At 49.0% G+C, this 23,518-nt stretch overlaps 1 protein-coding gene across 2 annotated transcripts in view; it reads right to left on the reverse strand.

Annotated features, from left to right (window-relative positions):
• Positions 1 to 403: 403 nt before the first annotated feature.
• The window catches only part of GP9 (glycoprotein IX platelet), a 31,619-nt gene continuing 8,504 nt past the window's right edge, over positions 404 to 23,518 (reverse strand). Inside the window, exons 2-4 of one of the 2 annotated variants that reach the window (XM_067043338.1) lie at positions 3,012 to 3,107; positions 2,271 to 2,392; positions 404 to 2,185 (exon numbers count right to left, since the gene is read on the reverse strand). In XM_067043338.1, coding sequence (XP_066899439.1) covers positions 1,639 to 2,172 — 534 coding nt within the window. In that variant the 5' untranslated portion in view covers positions 2,173 to 2,185; positions 2,271 to 2,392; positions 3,012 to 3,107 and the 3' untranslated portion in view covers positions 404 to 1,638. The remainder of the gene's footprint in view (positions 2,186 to 2,270; positions 2,393 to 3,011; positions 3,108 to 23,518) is intronic. The other variant, XM_067043339.1, reaches the window with a different exon arrangement.

Below are 23,518 nucleotides of genomic sequence, written 5' to 3' on the forward strand. Positions count from 1 at the left end.
CCCTGCGGCTCCAGCCCCGATCCGCAGCCGTCGGTGCGGGGGCCGCGGGGGCCACGGGAGGACAGCCCCCCGGGAAGGAGCAGGGCGGGATTTCGGGGCGCCCCACTTGGGGACTTGAGGCTGAAGGGGCTCGGCTCTGGGAGCGCAGGGCCAGGAAGCTTCCAAGGGCTGATGGGGGACGTGTCTGGCCTGTGCCCGTGAAGTGAGCACGGGCCTGGGCCTGAGTCCACCTCCATGTGGTGCAGGAGGACAGCACCTCCTCACAGGGTTCACAGGGTACAGGAGAAAGGCCCGTGGGGGGCGGGGGGCTTTAGGCAGAGCCTCCCACATACTAAGTGCCCAGCGAGTGGATGCCAGCTGCTTCCTAATGCAGAAACCAAACTCTCAGCCTCCGGACTATTCATGTTGATTAGTATGTTTTATTTGTCCCGTTGATGTATATTTTAAAAAATTTAAATTTAGTCGCCAATGCTTGACTAATTCAGTTTAACATAAACTTCTTCCAACCTCTCTGGAAGAACGGGCACCTGGCCACCTTTCCACGTGGCAACATCCCACGGGACCTCTGGATGGAGCGTGGGCTCCTGGGTTGACGACAGTCCCCACCGTTCCCTATTGTCCACCAGCCCCGAGTTTGGGGCTCCCGGTCCAGCCTCACCTCTGTGGGTCACTGCCCTCCAGTGGCGCCTGGTGCCCACTTGGCCCTCCTCGTGGCACCTCTGACCCACAGCCCCACCATGTGGACCTCCTTGTGGGGGGGAATCTTTGGTATAATTATATTAGATGTGGGTTGGCCAGTAATGTATCTGTAATTAGTATCTCATGTGGTGGAAAAAAGTTAAATATTTTAACTGCTGGCACCAGAAACCCACTGAGGGAGAGAAGCATCTTGTTTGAAGACTTTGGTGACCGTTGCTTAGGGTAGAGGTGGGAGCCCAGAGTTTGCAGGTGTCTGATGCCAGCATCAGGAGGGGAGTTGCTGCCATGAGAAAGGCGGGAGTTGGTTGTTTTGTTTCTGAAGAAGAGGCGTAGAGAGGAGGAAAAGGAGAGAGAGCGAGAGAGAAGAAGATGACAAAGGACAGGGTGGGGTGAGGCCAGGTGGCCTCGTGGCCAGGTCAGGGTGGCCAAAGCCCATGTTGGGAACAGTGACGTGCCTTCCAAGGTCCGTCACAGCTGTGTCTCCTCTCCTCCCACCCGGGGTCTGTTCGCTGCTGCGTCGTTAGGACAAGGTTTTTTGTGGAACTTAGAACACTGATGTGAGGGTGGCCTGGGCTGTCTGGCGGCCCGTGTGGGAAGGAGGTGCCAGCGGCCAGGAGGGTGTGAGAACGGGACTCCCGGGACCTGGGGAAGTGCCCGGGGTGTCCAGAGATGGTGGCATTGGGGGTGGCTGGAGGAGGTGTAGACGTGGGACGAAACATTTTGCTAGGATCTTGGTGGACAGAGAAGCCCCAGTCAATATCGGTCAAAACAAACATGGTCGCAGGTTTCCAGGAAGAGACAGACTCGGGTGCTAAGAGGGAAACATCTCCGAGCCTGGGTAACAGCTGAGCCGCTGGTTTATTTTAAGCTACCGGTGCTTGGAATGCCCAGGGCCCCGGGCCCGGTTGAACGGGGCGGGGGGGGGGGGGGCGGCGGCTCTCAGGCCCGGGGCACGGAGACGGTGCACAGCAGGCCCGCCAGGAGAGCCAGGCCCAGCGCGGCCACGACGGCCAGCGCCGCGTCCCACCAGAGCCCCGGGTCGGCCCAGGACGCCCGCAGGCTCCAGCCGCAGCTGCCCAGCTCGGAGCCGCTGAGCTGCCCGAGGGCGCGGCCGTAGGCGGGGCCGGGGCCGGCACAGCGCACGCGCAGCAGCTCCGCGGGCGCGCGGTCCTCCAGCCAGAGGCGCAGGTAGGTGACGCCACAGTCGCAGCGCCAGGGGTTGTGCGCCACGTCGAGGCTCTGCAGCTGCAGCAGGTGGTCGAAGGAGCCCGGGGGCACCGAGCGCAGGCTGTTGTTGGCCAGCAGGAGGTGGCGCGTGTGTGGTGGGAGGGCGGGCAGCGCCGCGAGTCCCCGGCCCCCGCAGTCCACCAGCAGCCCCATGGTGTCCAGGGCCCGGCAGGCGCACGCGGCGGGGCAGTCCTCGGAGGCCTCGGCGGCCGCCCAGAACACAAGCAGAGCGACCCAGATGGACATCGGGCAGGACGGGCTGCGGGGACAGTGGCCGTGAGGTCCTGGCGGCCCGCACCCGGCCCAAGGGCTGGTGGGACCCGACCGGACGAGAGACCACTCACCTCCGTCTCCGGCCGGGCTGTCTCCTCCGTGAAATGCGTGCTGGGATCAAGGAAGTGAAGCGTGCGGGGTCCAGGCCGGCTGACCCTTCCCGGATGGCCAGCAGGCAGGGCCGTGACGTCCGCTGCGGTGGGAGCACGGAGCGGGCTTAGTCCTTCCTTGGGAAGAGGAAGGACCCTCCCGTCCTCTGGCAGAGACCCAGCCTGTACTCCGCGGTGGGGGGAGCAGGCCTGGCCCCGGCGGAGTGAACTCTCACAAGCCGTCTCTGGTGTGGAAGGCAGCTGGCTGAGGATGCTGCCGGGGGAATAGGGAAGGTGACCCAGAAGGGGCTGCGCCTGGAAAGCTGTTGATCGACGCTCACGCTTGGAGTTGGGAAATTGAGGCCCAGAGAGGGAGAGTGACTTGTGCAGGGCTGCCCAGCGCTCCACGTCAGAGACCACATTGGCACTCAAGTCTCTGCTTTCTGCCTGGTTCACCGCCCCTCCAGGACTCGGTGCGGGCTGTTTCCTCTCGCGAAGACAAGCTTCCAATAAACGTTTGTTGAATAAACCAATGAATCTTGACTCAGCCAAGGACCTGCTGTTTCAGGGCGAACGTCTGCCGATGCCCCCCACCCCCCAGGAGGGACAGAAGTTGGACTTGCCTGCCGGCCTCCTCTCTCTCTGCCTGGCCTAGTCCCACCGCCTCCCCTACCAGGAGCCCACACGGCGGGAGGTGGTGCTGGGGTGATGAGGGCCGCTTACCTTTCAGGCCTGCTGGCGGGGCGCCCCGTTCCCGGCCTGAGCTGTCCTGGCTGAGGCCACAGTGATCGCTCTGTGTGGTGCAGCGGATGGCAGCCCCTGCCCGAGCGGGAGGAAGGAAATGGTGAAAACAGCCTGGCTTATCCCTGTGTGCAGCCCCCAGAGGGCCTATCTCCAGAGGTCGGGGCCCTCGGGGTCCCAGGGACTTGCGCACAGAACCGCAGGTCAAGCCCAGTTTACGGAAGGGTACAGTGCATCTCACTGCACCGCCAGTGCCCCGTGATCCTCAGTCCAGGGCGTGCGGGAGAACCAAGGGCGGCCCCGGTCCCAGAAGGGGTGCGAGGCTTCCAGGAGGTGGGTGCCGTTGCATCTTCAGCGCCTTTCAACACTTTCTGATCCTTCTTTTTAACAAAGAGCTGCATCAGTCTCAGGCTAGAAGTCAAGACCATAGTCGTACATGCATTGTATTTATTTCTATAGCGACATTCTACTCTGCAGAGTGACATCAGCTTCCCATCTATGTTAGTGATATAAAGTTCTCTATAAAAGATTAATGTATCTTTAATTATACTTTAACGTTATAAAATATGAATTAGGGCTTCCCTGGTGGCACGGTGGTTGAGAGTCCGCCTGCCGATGCAGGGGACGCGGGCTCATGCCCGGGTCCGGGAGGATCCCACGTGCCGCGGAGCGGCTGGGCCTGTGAGCCGTGGCCGCTGGGCCTGCGCGTCTGGAGCCTGTGCTCCGCAACGGGAGAGGCCGCAGCAGTGAGAGGCCCGCGTACCGAAAAAAAAAAAAAAAAAAAAAGAAAGAAAGAAAAATAAATAAAATATGAATTAAAATCAAGCTGAACAGTGAAATATTACAAAGAATTATATCAGAAAATTAAAACGCTAATGTATACTTTTTATTATAAGTTATAAAAATGTGAGCAATATGAAATGTTAACTTAGTCAATAAGGGATTTGCAGAGATGGCAAAAGTTCCACCTGTGGCAGGGTGTGGGGGCTGAGGTGTGGGAGCCCCTGGGGTATAGCAATGCTTTGGGAACAGGGAGAAGCGGTTCTAGCAACCAGAGGGGCCCAGGAGAGGAGCCCAGAGTGGGGGGCTGCTGAGGAGAGGGGCCCCTGGCCATCCCCCATGGCCGTGGCTAGCATCAGCCAAGGACGTGTCAGTCTTGGGCCCCCGGTCCGGACGGTTGTAAACCCTCTAAAACTCAGAGGGTTGGGGCTGGAGAGCGAAACTGAGGCCCAGAGCTGCCATGCTGCCAGCCGAGGGGACACTGGACCGTGAGCAGGGCCAGGTGTCCCCTCAGCCAGGAGGGAGGGAGCCCGCACCCTCTCCAGCTGATCCTTGTTCTTAAAAGAGGGTCGTTGCACCGGAGGTCACGGCGCTGGGCAGGAGAAATCAAAGTCAGGGGGCTGAGGGCGCTTTACCCCCGGCACCCCAGACCCACAGGAACGTTCCTCTCGTTCAGGACAGGGAGCGGGTGTCGGCCCCGCGACTCCCAGGCCGTTCCTGCCCTGAGCTCATCTGGCCGGGCCCACGCTCGCTCCTCCTCTCGGGCCTCTGAGGTTCCGTTCTTATTTTCAACACGTACAACTTTAAACCACAAAAACCGACACAAATAAGAAATCGTTTTCATCGTGGAAAACCCGCACTCCGCAGATGAGCAGGAAGAAGATGATACAAATTGTCCTCAACCCCAATATCCAGCAAGACTGCCTTTTATTTCTGTCCTGTGAGTATGGTTTTCTTACCCAAACAGGGCAGGGTCCACGGCCTAGGGGAACCTGCTTTCGCGCCTGTGGGTACAGCCACAGGTCACCAGCATTCACACGGCTCCACTCTGGACACATCTTCTATGTGGGGATCCCGGGCATGCAGGGCTCGCCTGCTCTCCTTATCTCCCCGCAACAGGCGTTTGTGGGGACGGGGCGGGGGACAGCCTCTGGGCTTCCGGAGGGGACCCCCGCTTCCAGGGCTGCCTGAGCCGGCCGGCCTGGCTGACCACACGGTTTCCCGGGCGGGGAGGCTGAGGCGTTCCTGCTCCGGCCTCTCGGGCTCCTTGCTGGGTCCCTCCCTCCCTCCCTGCCTGCCTGTGGAGGCCCCTGTCTCTGGCTCCTTCTGTCTGTAAACGTGCTCAGGCCTCCTTTATTCTGGAAAAATCCCATGTGCGTGCGTGTGCGTGCGTGTGTGTGTGTGTGCGCGCGCACACAGGCCTCCATGTCCTGCCTTCCCACCTGCTCCAGCGCAAGGGGTTCCTGCTCCTGTAGGAATCCTGAGGAACGGCCCCCACCATCCCACAGCCTGATCCCTGGACCCAGAGAATCGGGTGCGACCTCAGGGCTGTGTTTCACGGGACGGCTGACCCCGAAAGAGGGAGGTTTTCCAGGAGGCCTGAGCTGAACGTGGGAGCCCCTAGGTGCAGACAGCCTTCTGCGGCTGGTGCAGAAGAGGAAGCGAGAGACTCAGCGGAAGGGGACGTTGTTGCGATCACCTCTGCGTGGCAGGGCTTGGTTACAGCAGCAAGAGAAGATCAACACGAGGGCCGACTCTGCTCTTGAGCTCTCGGTTCTGCCCCCTTCACCGGTTCAAGGTCATGGCTCCTGCAGCGAAACCACTGCCATGGCCCTTCCTTCTCCACTGGACCCTTCCCGTCAGATTACAGATGCCAAGAACACGGTGCTTCTGGAAAGTCCGCCCCTTTCTCCAAATGCCTCTGCTTTCTCTGCCTCATCCACAGCACTTTGCAGGACCTAAAATTATCTTCTGTTTACATTTTGCGTGCGTTTATGCAATGTCTCCTCCCACTGGATGTGAACTTCAGAAGGGTAACCGCTGTTTAGGACACACCGGTGCCTGGCACAGAGCAGGTGTAACAGGCATGTGTCAGCCTTGTGGACCATGTCTCCTCTGGTTCCAGCCAATCCGCTTCTCTCTAGGACGGCTGTCTCCTGAGTGCCGGGCTCCGCCTCTGGTGACAGAGGTTTGACCTCATCTTCAGTGTCCTCAGGTTAACATCAGCTCCTCGGCAGGGTCCTCCCTGGCCTCCTCTCCAGCCTCCCCTGTCATTGCCGGAAGCTTCACAGGAGGTCATCCTTGTCCCCTCTCCCCACCACAGGCCGTTCTCTTTCTGGAGCCCTCCCCTAAACTCCACCTGGCACTCTCCATCCTTTCAGATCCACCTAGGGCATGACCTCCTCCAGGAAGCTCTCCTGGACTGCTCCCCCAGCAGAGTTAGTGGTGCTGCTGTTTGCTGTGTGTCTGCCCACGAGCCCAACACCTCCGGGGGACCATGGTGGCCACACGGGAAGTGTCCTGGGTGCTGGTCACAGAGCAGGTGCGACTGAAAGTTGGGCAGGGCTCTTAGGTGGTTTCAGGCGGTACTTGCCTAAGAAATAATGAGAAACACAAGGCGCAGAGCCCCCTTTCCCCTGCCCTGACCTGGAGGCGGAGCCTTAGCCCGTTCGCTGTGCAATAATGGAGGACTCTGAGGAAGACCTTTATCCTGCGGGCCCAGGACCCTACACTGTCCCCCTGAAACAATTCTTCCTTCTCGCAGAAGCAGAAACCCTGCCTGTGAGCCTCAGGGCGATCATCACCTAGACACATCACACCTGTAACCTGCCCCCTACGGGTTCGCTGGAACCCTTGCACCTCCTCCAGGCCGCCTGGAGCCTAGAAAAGATGTTTCCCGGAGTTGTTTCCCAGGAACTTGGAGACATCTGTGCCCAGTTTGAGCTTGAGCCGGTTAAGACTGGTTAGGACGACCGACCCTCCAACAGGGCCTGCGCGAGTGTCCGCTCCCTGACCTTTGACATCAGAGGCCCCAAACTCCACCCTCCGAAGATGTTAACTAGCGCTTTTTCTGAGCATGCGTCCCATGAAGAGGCCTGGAGCGGAAGGGCCGCACCGCACGTTTTTCTTCTGTCCAATCACCGTTCCCTCCTCCGCAGCCTCGGCTTTATCCCGTAGATACCCCAGCCCCTCGCCTTCCGGGAGGGGGATTTGAGGTTTACTCTCCCGTCTTCTCCCTTGGCGGCTCGTGAATAAGCCCTCTCTCTGCTGCAAACCTGGCGTCTCAGCGCACGTGCGCGACTGTCCCTCACTGCGTCTTTGCAGACACGCGCCTCTATCAACAGGGCTGTTTGCGGCCGGGCTGGGGGGCTACGCCTGGCTCCCGAGCCCGGTGTGCTTCGCGCCAGCTCTGTGGTCTGGGAGAGTCGCAGCCTCCCTCTGCCTCAGTTTGCTCGTCTGTAAAGGGGGGAGAATGAAGCGTGAGGCTTGAGCGCGGCCGGCGTTGACCGAGGGCTGCTCGGAGCCGGCCTCCTCAGGCGCAGGGGTGGCCTGAAGCCCCTGCGCTGCCCACCCCGGAGTCGGAGGGCTTCCTGCGGCCATGACACGGGCCTCCCCGCGCTGGTCTCTTCAGGCTCAGCAGACACACCTGGTCGGAAGCGAACGACGTCGCCGCATCTTCCGTGAACTTACGTCGTGCTTCGGCCTCTGCAGGGCAGGTAAGGCTGCTGTCTCCGCGAACGTAGAACACACACTTTCCTTCTTAAGGTCATTTTCGTAACTTTAAAAAGTGAGCCGATTCTAGGGAAGATGTAGAGTCGGTAGGAGCACAGGTGGTGGGGGGACATGGCACATCCCCAGGGAGGGGACTGAAGCGAGTCAAAACCTCCCCCACCCCTCCCCAACCTGCTTCGAGCGCTTGGACCGGCTCGCCTTCACTCCGAGCCGTCGCCACCTGGTGGCGAGAGTGGGAATCTACAGGATGTTTTCATGGCCGGGGTCGGGGAGGCAATTCCAGGCCAACAGAATGATTTTGTTGCCAGAAGGTGAGAGAGGACATTAGTTAGAATTTCCTAGAAAACACGTTTAATGAGTTACAGACCAGTTGAACAACCCCAAAGGAGCCTTTCTAGAAAAAGGCAAAAGGAGAGTGGTGGACGGGGCGGCTGTTCACAAATATCCCATGCTCCTCCTCTTCCAGAAACACGGCTGGGTTCGTGCCCCGCCCCTGCCCCTACCCTCCTCTGCCCACCCAGGGCCAGCTGCAGGGCCTGCCACCAGTGCAGCTGCCCAGGGCCCACTCGGAAAGGCCCTGGGCTTGGGGTTTGGTGCTCTGTGGCCACTGTCCCGAAATCCATACTCATGGTACCTTTGCGTTGGCCTGTCAGTGAAGTCCAGTGGGACAGTGGCTAATGCACCGGGCGCTTGGAGCCTCGGCTGCACAGTCTCCGCTTCCTGACACCTCAGCTCCTGGCTGCCCCCTGGTTCCCCAGGCCCCCAGGATGCCCTCGGCCAGGGTGTGTTGCGTCAGTCTGCGGCTGCTGCCGGGGGGATACATCAGGCCTGCGTCCTCCCCCAGCATCTCTGTGCCCTTGAGTGCTCCTTCAGCCGGCTCTGTGTCTGGGGTACGGGGAGCAGGGTTATTACCGTCAGGCCTCCTAAGGTTACTAATATACCTAAACACCTGCCAAAACATTCCCAAATCACCCCATGTGCCGAGGAAGCATGGTTTTTCACTAGGAAACGTATTTGTTATCTCTTGCTGCTGCATAACACATCATTCCCCAAACTAGCAGCTTCAAACAGTAACGTGCGTTCATTTATGATCTCAGTTCCTGTGGGTGAAGCCCTAGGGGAGTGACTTAGCTGGGCAGGTCTGGTTCTGGATACTGCAGTCAGGACCTCAGCTGGGGCTACACTCATCTAAAGACCTGACCTGGGCTGGAGGACACGTTTCTGAGATGTGAGCTGGGCCGTCGGCTGGAGGCCTTGGTCCCCTGCTGGCTATTGACAGAGGACGCTGATGTCCTGTCACATGGCCTTTTCCCACAGGGCGCCTGGGTGTCTTCTTGACATGGGGAGCGAGGAGGCTGCCCGGGCCTTTCATGGCCCGGTGTCCGAGAGCACCCCAGCAATTCCGCCGTTCTCTGTTAGAAGTGAGTCACGGGACTTCCCTGGTGGCGCAGTGGTTCAGAATCCGCTTGCCAATGCAGGGGCCACGGGTTCCAGCCCTAGTCCGGGAAGATCCCACGTGCCGCGGAGCAACTGAGCCCGTGCGCCACAACTACTGAGCCTGCGCTCTAGAGCCCGCAAGCCACAAATACTGAACCCGCGTGCCACAACTACGGAAGCCTGCGTGCCTAGAGCCCCTGCTCTGCAACAAGGGAAGCCACCACAGTGAGAAGCCCGTGCAACGCAACAAAGAGTAGCCCCCGCTTGCCACAACTAGAGAAAGCCTGTGCACAGCAACGAAGACCCAATGCAGCCACAAATAAATAAAATAAATTAAAAAAAAAAAAAAGAAATGAGTCACTAAGTCTAGCTCACACTCAAAGGGAAGAGAATTTGGCTTTATATCTCAAAGGAGACTTTGTAGACATTTTAACAGGAAATTTTCAAATTCAAATATCAATCGTTGCAAGGCCTCTGTCAGGAAAACTCTACAGCTTTATTGAGAGGCCCTGTGAAGGGCTAATTGGTTAATGGCGCTCCCGGGAGCCTCAAGGGACGGGAAACTTCCAGGTCCAGGTCGTGACTGATTTTCAGGCCCTGTTTTTGGTGAGAGTTTCTCAGGAATCGTCACTTTTCTGCTTCTGACGGAAGGAAGCCCTGTTTCCCGTGATGTCAGCTCCCCGGGCTCCACATTTCTTCCCTGGAGACAGCACCCCAGTCTTCAGCTCAGCAAAGCTTGGCCCCACCTTTCTGTGAAACTGTACCTTTTTTTTTTTTTTTTTTTTTTTTTTGCAGTACGCGGGCCTCTCACTGTCGTGGCCTCTCCCGTTGCGGAGCACAGGCTCTGGACGCGCAGGCTCAGTGGCCACAGCTCACGGGCCCAGCCGCTCCGCGGCACGTGGGATCCTCCCGGACCGGGGCTCGAACCCGCGTCCCCTGCATCGGCAGGCGGACTCTCAACCACTGCGCCACCAGGGAAGCCCGAAACTGTACCCTTTGACTCCCCCTTTCCTGTCAGTGACCTCAGGCCTTGGTGCCCAGTGAAGGCCCTGCCTGTTTATCATGGTGACAGGGTGGTTAAGTGGTCCTGAGTGTGGGCTTGGGTCGGCCAGCCCGGGGCCTGAACCCTGGCTCGGTGGCTGGGCTGCGTGGCCGTGGGCACGGCCCCAAATCAGCATCCTCGTCAGTCAGGGTGGAGGTGGGAGGAAACCCCGCACCTGGCTTCTTTCGGTCACAGACCCAGGCCTTTCTCCAGGCAAGTCCGTGGTCTTCTCGGGATCCGTCGCCCTGAGGCCTTGGGCCAGGCTTCGCTGGGCTGTGGGAGCAGCAGCCTGACCTGGGGCCAGGGCAGAGCATCAGACAGGTGCTCAGGTCACGTCCAAGTTCAAGGTCCGGGATGGAGGGCGTCCCAGCCTCTCCCTGCTGGGTAAAAGGGAAGGCCGCCAGGCTGCAGGCCGGCAAGGCTGAGGGTCCAGGAGGCCCCTGACGCCCCGGCTGACTCTGCCCAAAGGTGGCTGAGGGGCCTCCTGTGTCCCTTCTCCCTTTCTCCTTTTTTTTAAATAGACATTACTTTTTAGATCAGTTTTAGGTTCCCAGCAAAACGGAGTGGAAAGTGCAGAGTTCCCCTTTACCCCCACAGACGCCCCCACTAATGTGCATTTGGTACACCTGGCGAACCTACAGCATCACCCAGAGTCCATAGTTTACATGAGGGTTCATGCTTGGGGGTCGTACCTTCCATGGGCTTTGACCAGTGTATATCGGGCATCGTTGTATCATACAGAGCATTTTTACTGCTCTGAATTCCTCCGTACCTCCCCTGTTCAGCCTTCCCTCCTCACCCAGCCCTTAGCAACCACTGATCTTTTCACTGCGTCCATAGTTGTTTCATTGCCAGAATGTCATATAGTTGGAATCGTACAGTTTGTAGCCTTTTCACATGGGCTTCTTTCGCATGATAATATGCACTTAAGGTTCCTCTGTGTCTTTTCATGGCTTGATGGTTCACGTCTTTCCAGCACTGAATAATATTCCATTGTCTGAATGGACCACAGTTTATTTATCCATCACCTCTCCTGAAGGACATCTTGGTCACTTCCAAGATTTGGCAGCTATGAATAAAGCTGCTGTAAACATCTGTGTGCAGGTTTTTGTGTGGGCATAGCTTTTCATTTGATTTGGGTAAATGCCACGGAGCACAACTGCTGGATCATATGGTAAGAATATGTTTCGTTTTTAAGAAATTGCCGAACTGTCTTCCAAAGTGGTTCTACGGCTTGTGCCATTTCTAGCAGCAAAGCGGCAATTCCATCAGCAGTGAGGGCATGAGGATCCACATCCTTGTCAGCACTTGGCGCTGTCAACGTTTGGGATTTTGGCCATCCTACAGGCATGCAGTGGTAGCTCATTGTTTTAATTTGCATTTCCCTGATGACATATGTCGAGCATCTCTTCATTTGCGTATTTGCCAGCTCTGTATCTTCTTTGGTGGTTTGTCTGTTCAGGGTCTTTGCCCATTAAAAAAAAAAATCAGGTTGTTTTCTCATTATTGAGTTTAAGTGTTCTTTGTATATTTTGGATAATAGTCCTTTATCACATGTGTCTTTTGTGAATATTTTCTCCCAGTCTGTGCCTTGTCTTGTGGCTCATTCTCTTGACAGTGTCTTTCTCAGAGCAGAAATTTTTAATTTTAACAAAGTCCAGCTTATCAACCATTTTTTTTTTTTTTTTTTTTTTTTTTTTTTTTTTTTTTTTTTTTTTTTTTTTTGCGGTATGCGGGCCTCTCACTGTCGTGGCCTCTCCCGCCGCGGAGCACAGGCTCCGGACACGCAGGCCCAGCAGCCATGGCTCACGGGCTTAGCTGCTCCGCGGCATGTGGGATCCTCCAGGACCAGGGCACGAACCCGTGTCCCCTGCATCGGCAGGCGGACCCCCAACCACTGCGCCACCAGGGAAGCCCTATCAACCATTTTTGATGGATCATGCCTTTGTTGTATTTAAAAAATCATAGCCATATTTACAGTCATCTAGATTTTCTCCTGTGTTGTATTCTAGGGCTTTTAAAGTTTTGCATTTTATGTTTAGATCTGTGATTCACTTTGAGTTAATTTTTATGAAGGGTAGAAGGTCTGTGTCTAATTTTTAAAAAATTATTGGAGTATAGTGGATTTACAATGTTGTGTTAGGTTCAGGCGTACAGCAAAGTGAATCTGTTATACGTATACATATATCCACTCTTTTTTAGAGTCTTTTTCCATATAGGCCATTACAGAGTGTTGAGTAGAGTTCTCTGCTATACAGTAGGTTCTTATTAGATATCTATTTTATATATAGTAGTGTGTATACATCAGTCCCAATCTCCCATTTTATCCCTACCCTGCCTTACCCTCTGGTAAGCATAATTTTGTTTTCTACATCTGTAGCTCTATTTCTGTTATGTAGATAAGTTCATTTGTACCCTTTTTTAAAGATTCCACATATAAGCGATATCACATGACATTTGTCTTTCTCTATCTGACTTACTTAACTCAGTATGGCAATCTCTAGGTCCATCCGTGTTGCTGCAAGTGGCATTATTCCAATCTTTTTTATGGCTGAGTAATATTCCATGGTATATATGTACCACAAATTCTTTATCCATTCCTCTGTCAACACTTAGGTTGTTTCCATGTCTTGGATATTGCAAATAGTGCTGCAATGAACATTGGGGTGCGAGTATCTTTTCGAATTATGGTTTTCTCTGGATATATGCCCAGGAGTGGGATTGCTGGATCATATGGTTGTTCTATTTTTATTTTTCTGAGGAACCTCCATACTGTTTTCCATAGAGGCTGCACCAATTTACATTCCCACCAACAGTGTAGGAGGGTTCCCTTTTCTCCACACCCTCTCCAGCATTTGTTATTTGTAGACTTTTTAATGATGGCCATTCTGACCAGTGTGAGGTAGTACAATTCCACACTGTTTTGGTGACTGTAGTTTTTTAGTAAGTCTTGAAGTCTGATACTGCCAGTCCTTCAAGTTTGTTCTTCTCTTTCAATATTGAGTTGGCAACTCTGGGTCTTTGGCCTCTCCATATAAACTTCAGAATCAGATGGTCAATACCCACAAAATAAGTTGCTGGAATTTTGATCAGAAATGCATTGAATGGAGAGATCAGCTTGAAGAACTGACATCTTGATAATATTGAGTCTTCTTGTCCATGAACATGGACTATACCTCCAATTATTTCATTAAAAAATAAATTTATTTTGTTATTTTATTTTATTTATTTTTTGTTTATTTTTGGCTGCGTTGGGTCTTTGTTGCTGCGTGGGGGCTACTCTTCATTGCGGTGCATGGGCTCCAGGTGCGTGGGCTTCTATAGTTGTGGCATGTGGGCTCAGTAGTTGTGGCTCACGGGGTCTAGAGCACAGGCTCAGTAGTTGTGGCACACGGGCTTAGTTGCTCCGCGGCATGTGGGATCCTCCCAGACCAGGGATCGAACCTGTGTCCCCTGCATTGGCAGGTGGATTCTTAACCACTGTGCCACCAGGGAAGCCCTCCATTTATTTCTATAATTTATTTTATTGGAGTTTTCTACTTTTCCTCATGTAGATCTGGTACACATTTGTTATATTCATATCTAAGTGTTTCATTTTTGAGGGTGCTAATGTAAATGGCGTTGTGTTTAGATTTCAAATTTCACTTGTTTGTTGCTGGTATTAGAAAAACAGTTGCCTTTTTTTTTTTAACAGTTGCCTTTTGTATATTAACCTTGTATCCTGCAATCTTACTATAGTTGCTTTTTAATTCCCTTTTTCATTGATTTTTTTGGATTTCAATGTAGATGATCATGTCATCTGCAAATGAAGGCAGTTTTGTTTCTTCCTTCCTAATCTGTATTGCCTTTTGCCTTAGTCACAAGATACTATACACTGGGGGGCTTAAACAACAAGTATATTTATTTCTCACAGTTCTGGAGGCTGGGAGTCCGAGATCAGGGTGCTAGCATGTTCCGGTCCGGTTCTTGGTCGGGCCCTCCTCCTGTTTTACAGATGGCCCCCTTTCTCGTTGTAGCCTCACATGATGGAGACACAGAGAGAGGAAGCGTGTTCCATGTCCGTTCTCATAAGGGCACTAATCACCCTGAGGGCTGCACCCTTGTGACCTAATCATCTCTCAAATGTCTCATCTTCCAGTACCATCACTTTGGAGATTAGGGTTTCAACATATGTTGGGATACAGATATTCAGTCCATAGCACCTTTTGTTTCCTTTTCTTGTCTTTTACATTGGCTAGGAATTCCAGTAAGATGTTGAAGATGAACGCTGAGAGGGACATCTTGCCTTGTTCCTGATCTTAGTGGGAGTGTCTAGTTTCTCACCATTAAGTGTGATGTTCACTGTAGGTTTTCTGTAGATGTTCTTTATCAAATTGAGGAAGTTCCCCTCTATTCCTAGTTTGCTGACAGTTGTTTTTTTAAAATCATTAATGGATGTTGGATTTTTTTTCAAATGCCTTTTCCGCATCTATTGATATGATCATGTGATTTTTCTTCATCCTGTTGATGTGATGGATTACATTAGTTGATTATTGGATGTTGAAACAGCCTTGCATACCTGGGATAAATCCCACTTGTTCGTGGTGTATAATTCTTTTTATACAGCGTTGGATTCGATTTGCTAATATTTTGTTGACGATTTTTGCATCAGTGTTCATGAGACATACCATCTTCAGTTTTCCTTTTTTTTTGGCTGCACCGTGTGGCTTGCGGGATCTTAGTTTCCCGACCAGGGATTGAACCTGCACCACAGCAGTGAAAGCACTGAATCCTAACCACTAGAATTCCAGGCAATTCCCCAGTTTTCTTTTCTTATAATGTCATTGTACAGTTTTGGTATTAGGGTAATGCTGGCCTCATAGAGTGAGTTAGGAAGTATTCCCTCTGCTTCTATCTTCTGGGAGAGATTGTAAAGCATTGGAAAAAATTTCTTCCTTAAATGTTTGGTAGAATTTACCAGTGAACCCATCTGGGCCTGTACTTTCTCTTTTGGAAGGTTATTAGTTATTAATTCAATTGTTTAATAGATATAGGTCTATTCAGATTTCTTCTTGTGTGAGTTTTGACAGTGTCTTTCACAGAATTGGTTCATTTCATTTAGGTTCAGATTTGTGGGCTTAGAGTTCATAGTTTTCCTTTATTATCCTTTCAATGTCAATGGAGTCTATAGTAAGATCGCCTCTTTTATTCCTGATATTAGTAATTTGTGTCTTCTCTCTTTTTCTTTTTTTTCTTTTTTTTTCCCCTTTTTTATTTTTGGCTGCGTTGGGTCTTCATTGCTGCACTTCATTGGGCTTTTCTCTAGCTGTGGCGAGCAGGAGCTAGTCTTCCTTGCGATGCACGGGCTTCTCATTGCAGGTGGCTTCTCTTCAGGCTTTACGCACGCGGGCTGCAGTAGTTGTGGCACATGGGCTCAGTAGTTGTGGCTCGCAGGCTCTAGAGCTCAGGCTCAGTAGTTGTGATACACGGGCTTAGTTGCTCCACGGCATGTGGGATCTTCCCGGACCAGAGATCGAACCCATGTCCCCTGCACTGGCAGGCGGATTCTTAACCACTGCGCCGCCATGGAAGTCCCTTCTCTCTTTTTCTTAATTAGCCTGCCTAGAGGCTAGTTGACTTTATTGGTCTTTTCAAAGAATCAGCTTTTGGTGTCATTGATTTTTTCCTCTATTTTCCTATTTTTAATTTTATTGATTTCTGCTGAAATTTTTATTATTGAAATATAGTTGATTTAAAATATTGTGTTAGTTTCATGTGTACAGCATAGTGTTTAAGTATTTTTCAGATTATATTTTATTATAGGTTATTATAAGATATTATCTTATAATTATAAAATATTATCTTATAATTATAAGATAATGGGTGTATTCCCTGTGCTTTATAGTATATCTTTGTTGCTTATTTGTTTTATATATATGTAGTTTTGTATCTGATAATTCCATAATTATCCATAATTCCATAATTTTTTTGTGTGTGTGTGTGTGCGGTACGCGGGCCTCTCACTGTTGTGGCCTCTCCCATTGAGGAGCACAAGCTCCGGACGCGCAGGCTCAGCGGCCATGGCTCACGGGCCCAGCCGCTCCGCAGCATGTGGGATCTTCCCAGACCGGGGCACGAACCTGTGTCCCCTGCATCGGCAGGCGGATTCTCAACCACTGCGCCACCAGGGAAGCCCATAATTCCATAATTTCTTACCCCCTTCCCTCTCCCCTTTGGTAACTACAAGTTTATTTTTTATATCTGTGAGTCTGTTTTTGCATATACATTCATTTGTATTATTTTTTAGATTCCAAATATGAGTGATATCATATAGTATATCTTTCTGTCTTATTTCACTAAGCATAATATTCCCTAGGTCCATCCACGTTGCTGCAAATGGCAGTATTTCGTTTCTTTTTTTTATGGCGGAGTAATATTCCTGTGTGTGTGTGTGTGTATGTATCTTAATCCACTTGGCTGTTCATGGGCACTAAAGTTGCTTCCATGTCTTGGCTGTTGTACATAGTGCCGCAATGAATGTTGGGGTGCATGTATCTTTTCAAATTATTGTTTTTGTTGTCTTCAGATATATGCCCAGGGGTGGAATTGATGGATCATATGGTAGTTCTAGTTTTAGTTTTTTGAGAAAACTCCATACTGTTTTCTATAGTGGCTGCACCAATTTACATTCCCACTGACAGTGAACAAAGGTTCCCTTTCTCCACATCCTTGCCAACATTTGTTTTTTGTGGTCTTTTTGACAGTAGCCATTCTGACAGGTATGAGGTGATATCTCATTGTGGTTTTGATTTGCATTTCTCTGATTAGCAGTGTTGAGCATCTTGTCACATGTCTGTTGGCCGTCTGTATGTCTTTGGGAAAATGTCTATTCAGGTCTTCTGCCTGTTTTAAAAACTGGGTTTTTAAAAAAATTTTGAATTGTTTGAGCTGTTTACATAATTTTGGATATTAACACCTTAATGGTTATATCACTTGCAAATATTTTCTCCCATTCAGTAGGTTATCTTTTCATTTTGTTGATGGTTTTCTTTTTTGTGCAGAAGCTTTTAAGTTGACCTTTTAAACAAAGGTTCCATTTGTTTATTTTTGTTTTGTTTTTTCCTTTGCCTTAGGAGACAGATCCAAAAAATTCCTATGATTTATGTCAGAGTGTCTGCCTGTGTTTTCCTCTAGGAGTTTTATCCCTCTAGGAGTTTTCCTCCAGGAGTTCCAGCCTTGTATTTAAGCCTTTAATCCATTTCGAGTTTATTTTTGTATATGGTTTGAGAAGATATTCTAATTTCATTGTTTTACATGTAGCTGTCCAGTTTTCCCAGCCCACTTTTTGAAGAGATTCTTTCTCACATTGTAAATTCTTGCCTCCACTGTTGTAGATTAATTGGCCATAGGTGTGTGGGTTTATTTCTGGGCTCTCTATTCTGTTCCATTGATCTATGTGTCTGTTTTTGTACCAATACCATACTGCCTTGATTACTGTAGTTTTGTAGTATAATCTGAATCGCAGAGCATGGTACCTCCTCTTCTGTTCTTTCTCAAGATTGTTTTGGCTATTCAGGGTCTTTTGTATTTCCATACAAATGAAAAACATTTTCTAGTTTTGTGTAAAATGCCATTGGTAATTTGATAGAGATTGCATTGAATCTGTAGATTGCCTTGAGTAGTATGATCATTTTAACAATATTCTTCCAACCATGAACATGGTAAACCTTTTCCATCTGTTTGTGTTGTCTTTGATTTCTTTCATCAGTGTCTTACAGTTTTTTGAGTACAGGCCTTTTGCCTCCTTAGTTAGATTTACTCCTGGGTGTTTTCTTCTTCTTCTTTTTTTTGCTGCACCATGTGGCTTGTGGGATCTCAGTTCCCCAACCAGGGACTGAACCCAGGCCACGGCAGTGAAAGCCCAGAATCCTAACCACTAGGCCACCTGCAAACTCCCTATTTTATTCTTTTTGATGTGATTGTAAATGGAATTGTTTCCTTAATTTCTCTTTCTGATAGTTCATTGTTAGTGTATAGAAATGTCATAGATTTCTGTACATTAACTTTGTATCTACGAATTTACCAAATTCATTGAGCTCTAGTAGTTTTTTTGGTGGCATCTTTAGGATTTTCTGTGTGTAGCTTCATGTCATCTGCAAACTGCGATAATTTTACCCTTCCTTTCCAATTTGGATTCCTTTTATTTCTTTTTCTTGTCTGATTGCTGTGGCTAGGTCTTCCAATACTATGTTAAATAAAAGTGGTAGAGTGGATATCCCTGATCTTAGAGGAAATGCATTCACCTTTTCACCATTGAATATATTAGCTGTGGGCTTATTGTATATGGCCTTTATTATGTTGAGGTATATTCCCTCTATATCCACTTTCTGGAGAGTTTTTTTTTTTATCATAAAAGGATGTTGAATTTTGTCAAAAGCTTTTTCTGCATCTATTGAGATGATCGTATGATTTTTAAAAATTAATTAATTAATTTTGGCTGCATCTGGGTCTTCGTTGCTGCGCACGGGCTTTCTCTAGTTGTAACGAGCAGGGGCAACTCTTCATTGCAGTGTGCAGGTTTCTCTTGTTGTGGAGCATGGGCTCTAGGTGCACAGGCTTCAGTAGTTGTGACACATGGGCTCAGTAGTTGTGGCTTGCAGGCTCCAGAGCACAGGCTCAGCAGTTGTGGCGCGTGGGCCCAGTTGCTCTGCGACATGTGGGATCTTCCTGGACCAGGGCTTGAACCCATGTCCCCCGTATTGGCAGGCAGATTCTTAACTACTGCACCACCAGGAAAGTCTGATCATACGATTTTTTTATTCTGCAATTTGTTAACATGGTGTATCACGTTGATATTTTTGTGTGTGGATATTGAAATATCCTTACATCCCTGGGATAAATCCCACCTGATCATGATGCATGATCCTTTTAATGTATTGTTGGATTTCGTTTGCTAATATTTTGTTGAGGATTTTTTCATCTATGTTCATCAGTGATACTGGCCTGTAATTGTCTTTTCTTTGTGTATGTGTGTGTGTGTGTGTGTGTGTGTGTGTGTGTGTGTGTGTTTGGTTTTGGTATCAGGGTGATGCTGGCCTCATAAAGTGAATTTGGAAGCATTCCTTCCTCAGCAATTTTTTGGAATAGTTTGAGAAGGATACGTGTTTAACTCTTCTCTATATGTTTGGCAGAATTCACCTGTGAAGCCACCTGGTCCTGGACTTTTGTTGGGAGTTTTTTTCCTTTTAATTACTGATTCAGTTTCAGATTTCAGCACTGGTAATTAGTCTGTTCATTTTCTCTATTTCTTCCTGGTTCAGCCTTGCGAGGTTGTATATTTCTAGGAATTTGTCCATTTTTTTAGGTTGTCCATTTTATTGGTGTATGGTTGTTTGTAGTAATATCTTATGCTCCTTTGTATTTCTGTGGTGTAGGTTGTAACTTCTCCTTTTTCATTTCTGATTTTTCTGATTTGGGCCCTCTTTTTTCCTTGATGAGTGTGGCTAAAGGTTTATCAATATTTATCTTTTCAAAGAACGAGCTCTTAGTTTCATTGATTTTTTTTCAGTCTCAGTTTCATTTATTTCCATTCTGATCTTTATGATTTATTTCTAACTTTAGGTTTTGTTTTCCTTTTTCTAGTTCCTCTAGGTATAAAGTTAGGATGGTTGGTTTGAGATTTTTCTTTTTCCTAAGATAGGTGTGTACTGCTATAAACTTCCCTCTCTGAATTGCTTTTGCTGTGTTCCGTAGATTTTTTAAACATCTTTATTGGAGTATAATTGTGTATATTTCCATATAATTCCATAGATTTTGTGGGGGGTGGGGATGGTTGTGTTTTCATTTGTCTCCAAGTATTTTTAATTTCCTCTTTGACTTTTTTTTTCAGTGATTCATTGGTTGTTTAGTAGCATATTGTTTAGCCTCCATATGTTCGTGTTTTTTTTGCAGTTTTTTCCCTTGTAGTTGATTTCTTAGCTTTTGTGGTCAGAAAAGATGCGTGATACAACTTCAGGTTTTTAAAATTTGATGAGATTTGTTTTGTGGCCTAGCAAGTAATCTATGAGGGAGAATGTTCTATGTGCACTTGATAAGAAGTATATTCTGCTGTTTTTGTATGGAATGATCTACACATTCTCTTAAGTCCATCTGTTCTAATGTGTCATTTAAGGCTAGTGTTTCCTTATTGATTTTGTTCTGTCTGGATGGTCTGTCCATTGATGTAAGTGGGGTGTTAAAATTCCCTACTATTATTCTGTTACTGTCAATTTCTCCGTTTATGTCTGTTAATATTTGCTTTATGTATTTAGGCACTCCTTCCTATGTTGGGTGCATATTTACAGTTGTTATATCTTCTTGGATTGATCCCTTGATCATTACGTAATGTCCTTTTTTGTCTCTTGTTGCAGTCTTTGTTTTAAAATCTATTTTGTCTGACGTAAGTATTGCTATCCCAACTTTCTTTAGATTTCCATTTGCATGGAATGTCTTTTTTCATCCCCTCACTTTCAGTCTGTGTGTCTCTTTAGATCTGAAGTGAGTCCCTTGTAGGCAGCATATATACATTTTTATATCCATTCAGCCACTCTGTCTTTTGATTGGAGCATTTAGTTCATTTACATTTGAAGTAATTTTTGATAGGCATGTAATTATTGACACTTTGTTTAATTGTTTTGGGGTTTTTGTTCCCTCATTCTTCTCTTCCCTTATGATATGACTATCTTTAGTGTTGTATTTAGATTCCTTTCTCTTTTTGTGCGTGTATCTATTATAGATTTTTAGTTTGAGGTTACCATGAGGTTTATATGTAGCAACTGTATATGTGTGATTATTTTAAGTTGCTGACCTTTTAATTTCAAACACATTTTAACATCCCTGCATTTGTACTCCCCTCCCCTCATAATTGCTGTGATTTTTTTTTGGGGGGGGGCCTTGCTGCATGGCATGCGGGATCTTAGTTCCCTGACCAGGGATGGAGCTTGCGCCCCTTGTCTTGGAAGCACGGAGTCTTAACCACTGGACCACCAGAGAACTCCCGCTGTGATATTTTTGACATCACATTTTACGTGTTTTTGTGTATCCCTTAACTGCTTACTGTGGATATAGATTTTACTACTTTTGTCTTTTAACCTTCCTGCTAGCTTTGTATGTAGTTGATTTACTACCTTTAGTGTATATTTGCTTTACCAATTAGTTTTTTCCTTTCATAATTTTCATGTTTATAGTTGTGGCCTCTTCTTTTTTGCTTAGAGACATCTCTTGAACATTTCTTGTAAAGCTGGTTGGGTGATACTGTAAAACTTTTGATCTCTCCCTCAAATCTGAATGAGAGTCTTGCCAGGTAAAGTATTCTTTTTTTTTTTTTTTTTTTTTTTTTTTTGTGGTACGCAGGCCTGTCACGGCTGTGGCCTCTCCCGTCGCGGAGCACAGGCTCCGGACGCGCAGGCTCAGCGGCCATGGCTCACGGGCCCAGCCGCTCCGCGGCATGTGGGATCTTCCCGGACCGGGTCACGAACCCGCGTCCCCTGCATCGGCAGGCGGATTCTCAACCGCTGCGCCACCAGGGAAGCCCCAGGTAAAGTATTCTTGGCTGTAGGTTTTTCCCTTTCATCACTTTAAATATATCGTGCCACTCCCTTCTGGCCTGCAGAGTTTCTGCTGAAAAGTCAGCCGATAGCCTTATGGGAGTTCCCTTGTATGTAACTTGTTGCTTTTCCTTGCTGTTATTAATGTTCTCTCTTTATCTTTAATTTTGCCATTTTAATTAGAATGTGTCTTGGTGTGGTCCTTTTTGCGGTTGCTCTTGTTGGGATTCTCTGTGATTCCTGGACCTGAATGTGTGTTTCCTTTTCCAGGTTAGGGAAGTTTTCAGCTACAATGTCTTCAAATAAATTCTCTGTCCCTTTTTCTTTCTCTTTTCCTTCTAGGACCCCTGTAATGCTAATGTGAGTACACTTCATGTTATCCCAGAGGTCTCTTAAACCGTTTTCATTTCTGTTCTTTTTTCTCTTCAGCTTCAGTGATTTCCACTACTCTCTTCCAATTTGCTGATCTGTTCCTCTGTATCATATAATCTACTGTCGATTCCTTCCACTCTATGTTTTTCATTTCATTTATTGTATTCTTCATCTCTGTTTGGTGGTTCTTTATATTTTCTAACTCTTTGTTAAAAACTTCTAACTTCTCACTCTGGTTATGTATTCTTCTCCTGAGTTCTTTGATTATCTTTATGATCATTACCTTGAGCTCTCTCTTGGGGAGATTGCCTATCTCCGCTTCACTTAACTCTTATGGGGTTTTATGTTATTCCTTCATTTGGAACACTTTCCTCTGTCACCTCATTTTGCCTAATTTGCTATTTTTATTTCTATGTATCTGGTTGGTTGGTTACATTACCCAGCTTTGGAGGAGCAGCGTTTTGTAGGAGATATCCTATGTGTCCCAGCAGTGCACTCTCCTCCAGCCAGGCTGTATGCCGTAAGGTGCCCCTTATGTGGACTGTATAGGTCCTTCTGTTGTGGCAGGCTGTCTACTGTGGGTGGTCTGGTGGGTGTGGCTGGCTCTGGTCCAGTTGGTCGCCTTTTTTCTTTTAATAATATTAGCATTAGCTTGATATGTGGTTTCCCAGCATCCCTTGCAGCTAGGTATGGCCAATGGGATGAGTAGAGACGTGAGCCAGAGTGCCTGACCCTTCCTTTGCTCTCTCCTCCTTCCTGTGGAGGGCAGATGCAATGCTGGTGAACTGGCTTCCACCATGCAAAGGAAGATGACACCCTAGGGCAAGGCAGAGCAACAAAATGGAAAGAACCTTGATCCCTGGGTGAGTACATGGAGCAGAGCTGCTCTGTCAACCAGGGCCACTCACCTCTGGACTGTTACAGGAGAGAGAGTTCTATCCTGTTTGACCCAGAGTATATCAGGGTCTCTTTTATCAGGGTGGTTTAGCCTGTACCATAACTAATCCAGACCCCACGCCTGGGGTTTCCTAGCCAGAGACAGCTGGAAATGGTAGGAATTGTGTGAGATATGAGGTTAGAAAACAGGCCTCAGTCCATTCTTGGATGCTAATTTGCTGTGTGACGCTGGGTAGGTCATCCAGCCTCTCTGGGCACCTCTACATCCTAGTCCACATTATAAACTTGCCTCCAATGAGATGAGGTTCGTACAAGACACGAGGCTGGGCATTGTCCTCCAGCCCTCCCTGTGGCTCCTGCCCAGGAGTGCCTGCTGGTCCTGGGCTCCCCTGATCTCCCTCCCCCACGGTTCCCCTTCTGTGTCGCCATGACTCTGTTCCAGCCCCCTGGCAACCCCCTGCTCCCAGAGTCCTGCAGCCTCCTGTCTCCTCCCCTCTGCTCCACCCCCTGGGAGGCAGGTCAGAACTCTCCAGGGCCCCCATTGCCTGGGGGATGGAGTCCTAAACCCTCGTCTGTCATCAAGGCCCCCCTGACTTGCCCTGTCCCTGCCAGGCGCCCCCGTCCCTGCCAGGCATCTGCCCTCATCCTGCCATCTCTGTAGTGCT

This window comes from Kogia breviceps, chromosome 10, assembly GCF_026419965.1.
Source record: "Kogia breviceps isolate mKogBre1 chromosome 10, mKogBre1 haplotype 1, whole genome shotgun sequence".
Taxonomy (NCBI): domain Eukaryota; kingdom Metazoa; phylum Chordata; class Mammalia; order Artiodactyla; family Physeteridae; genus Kogia; species Kogia breviceps.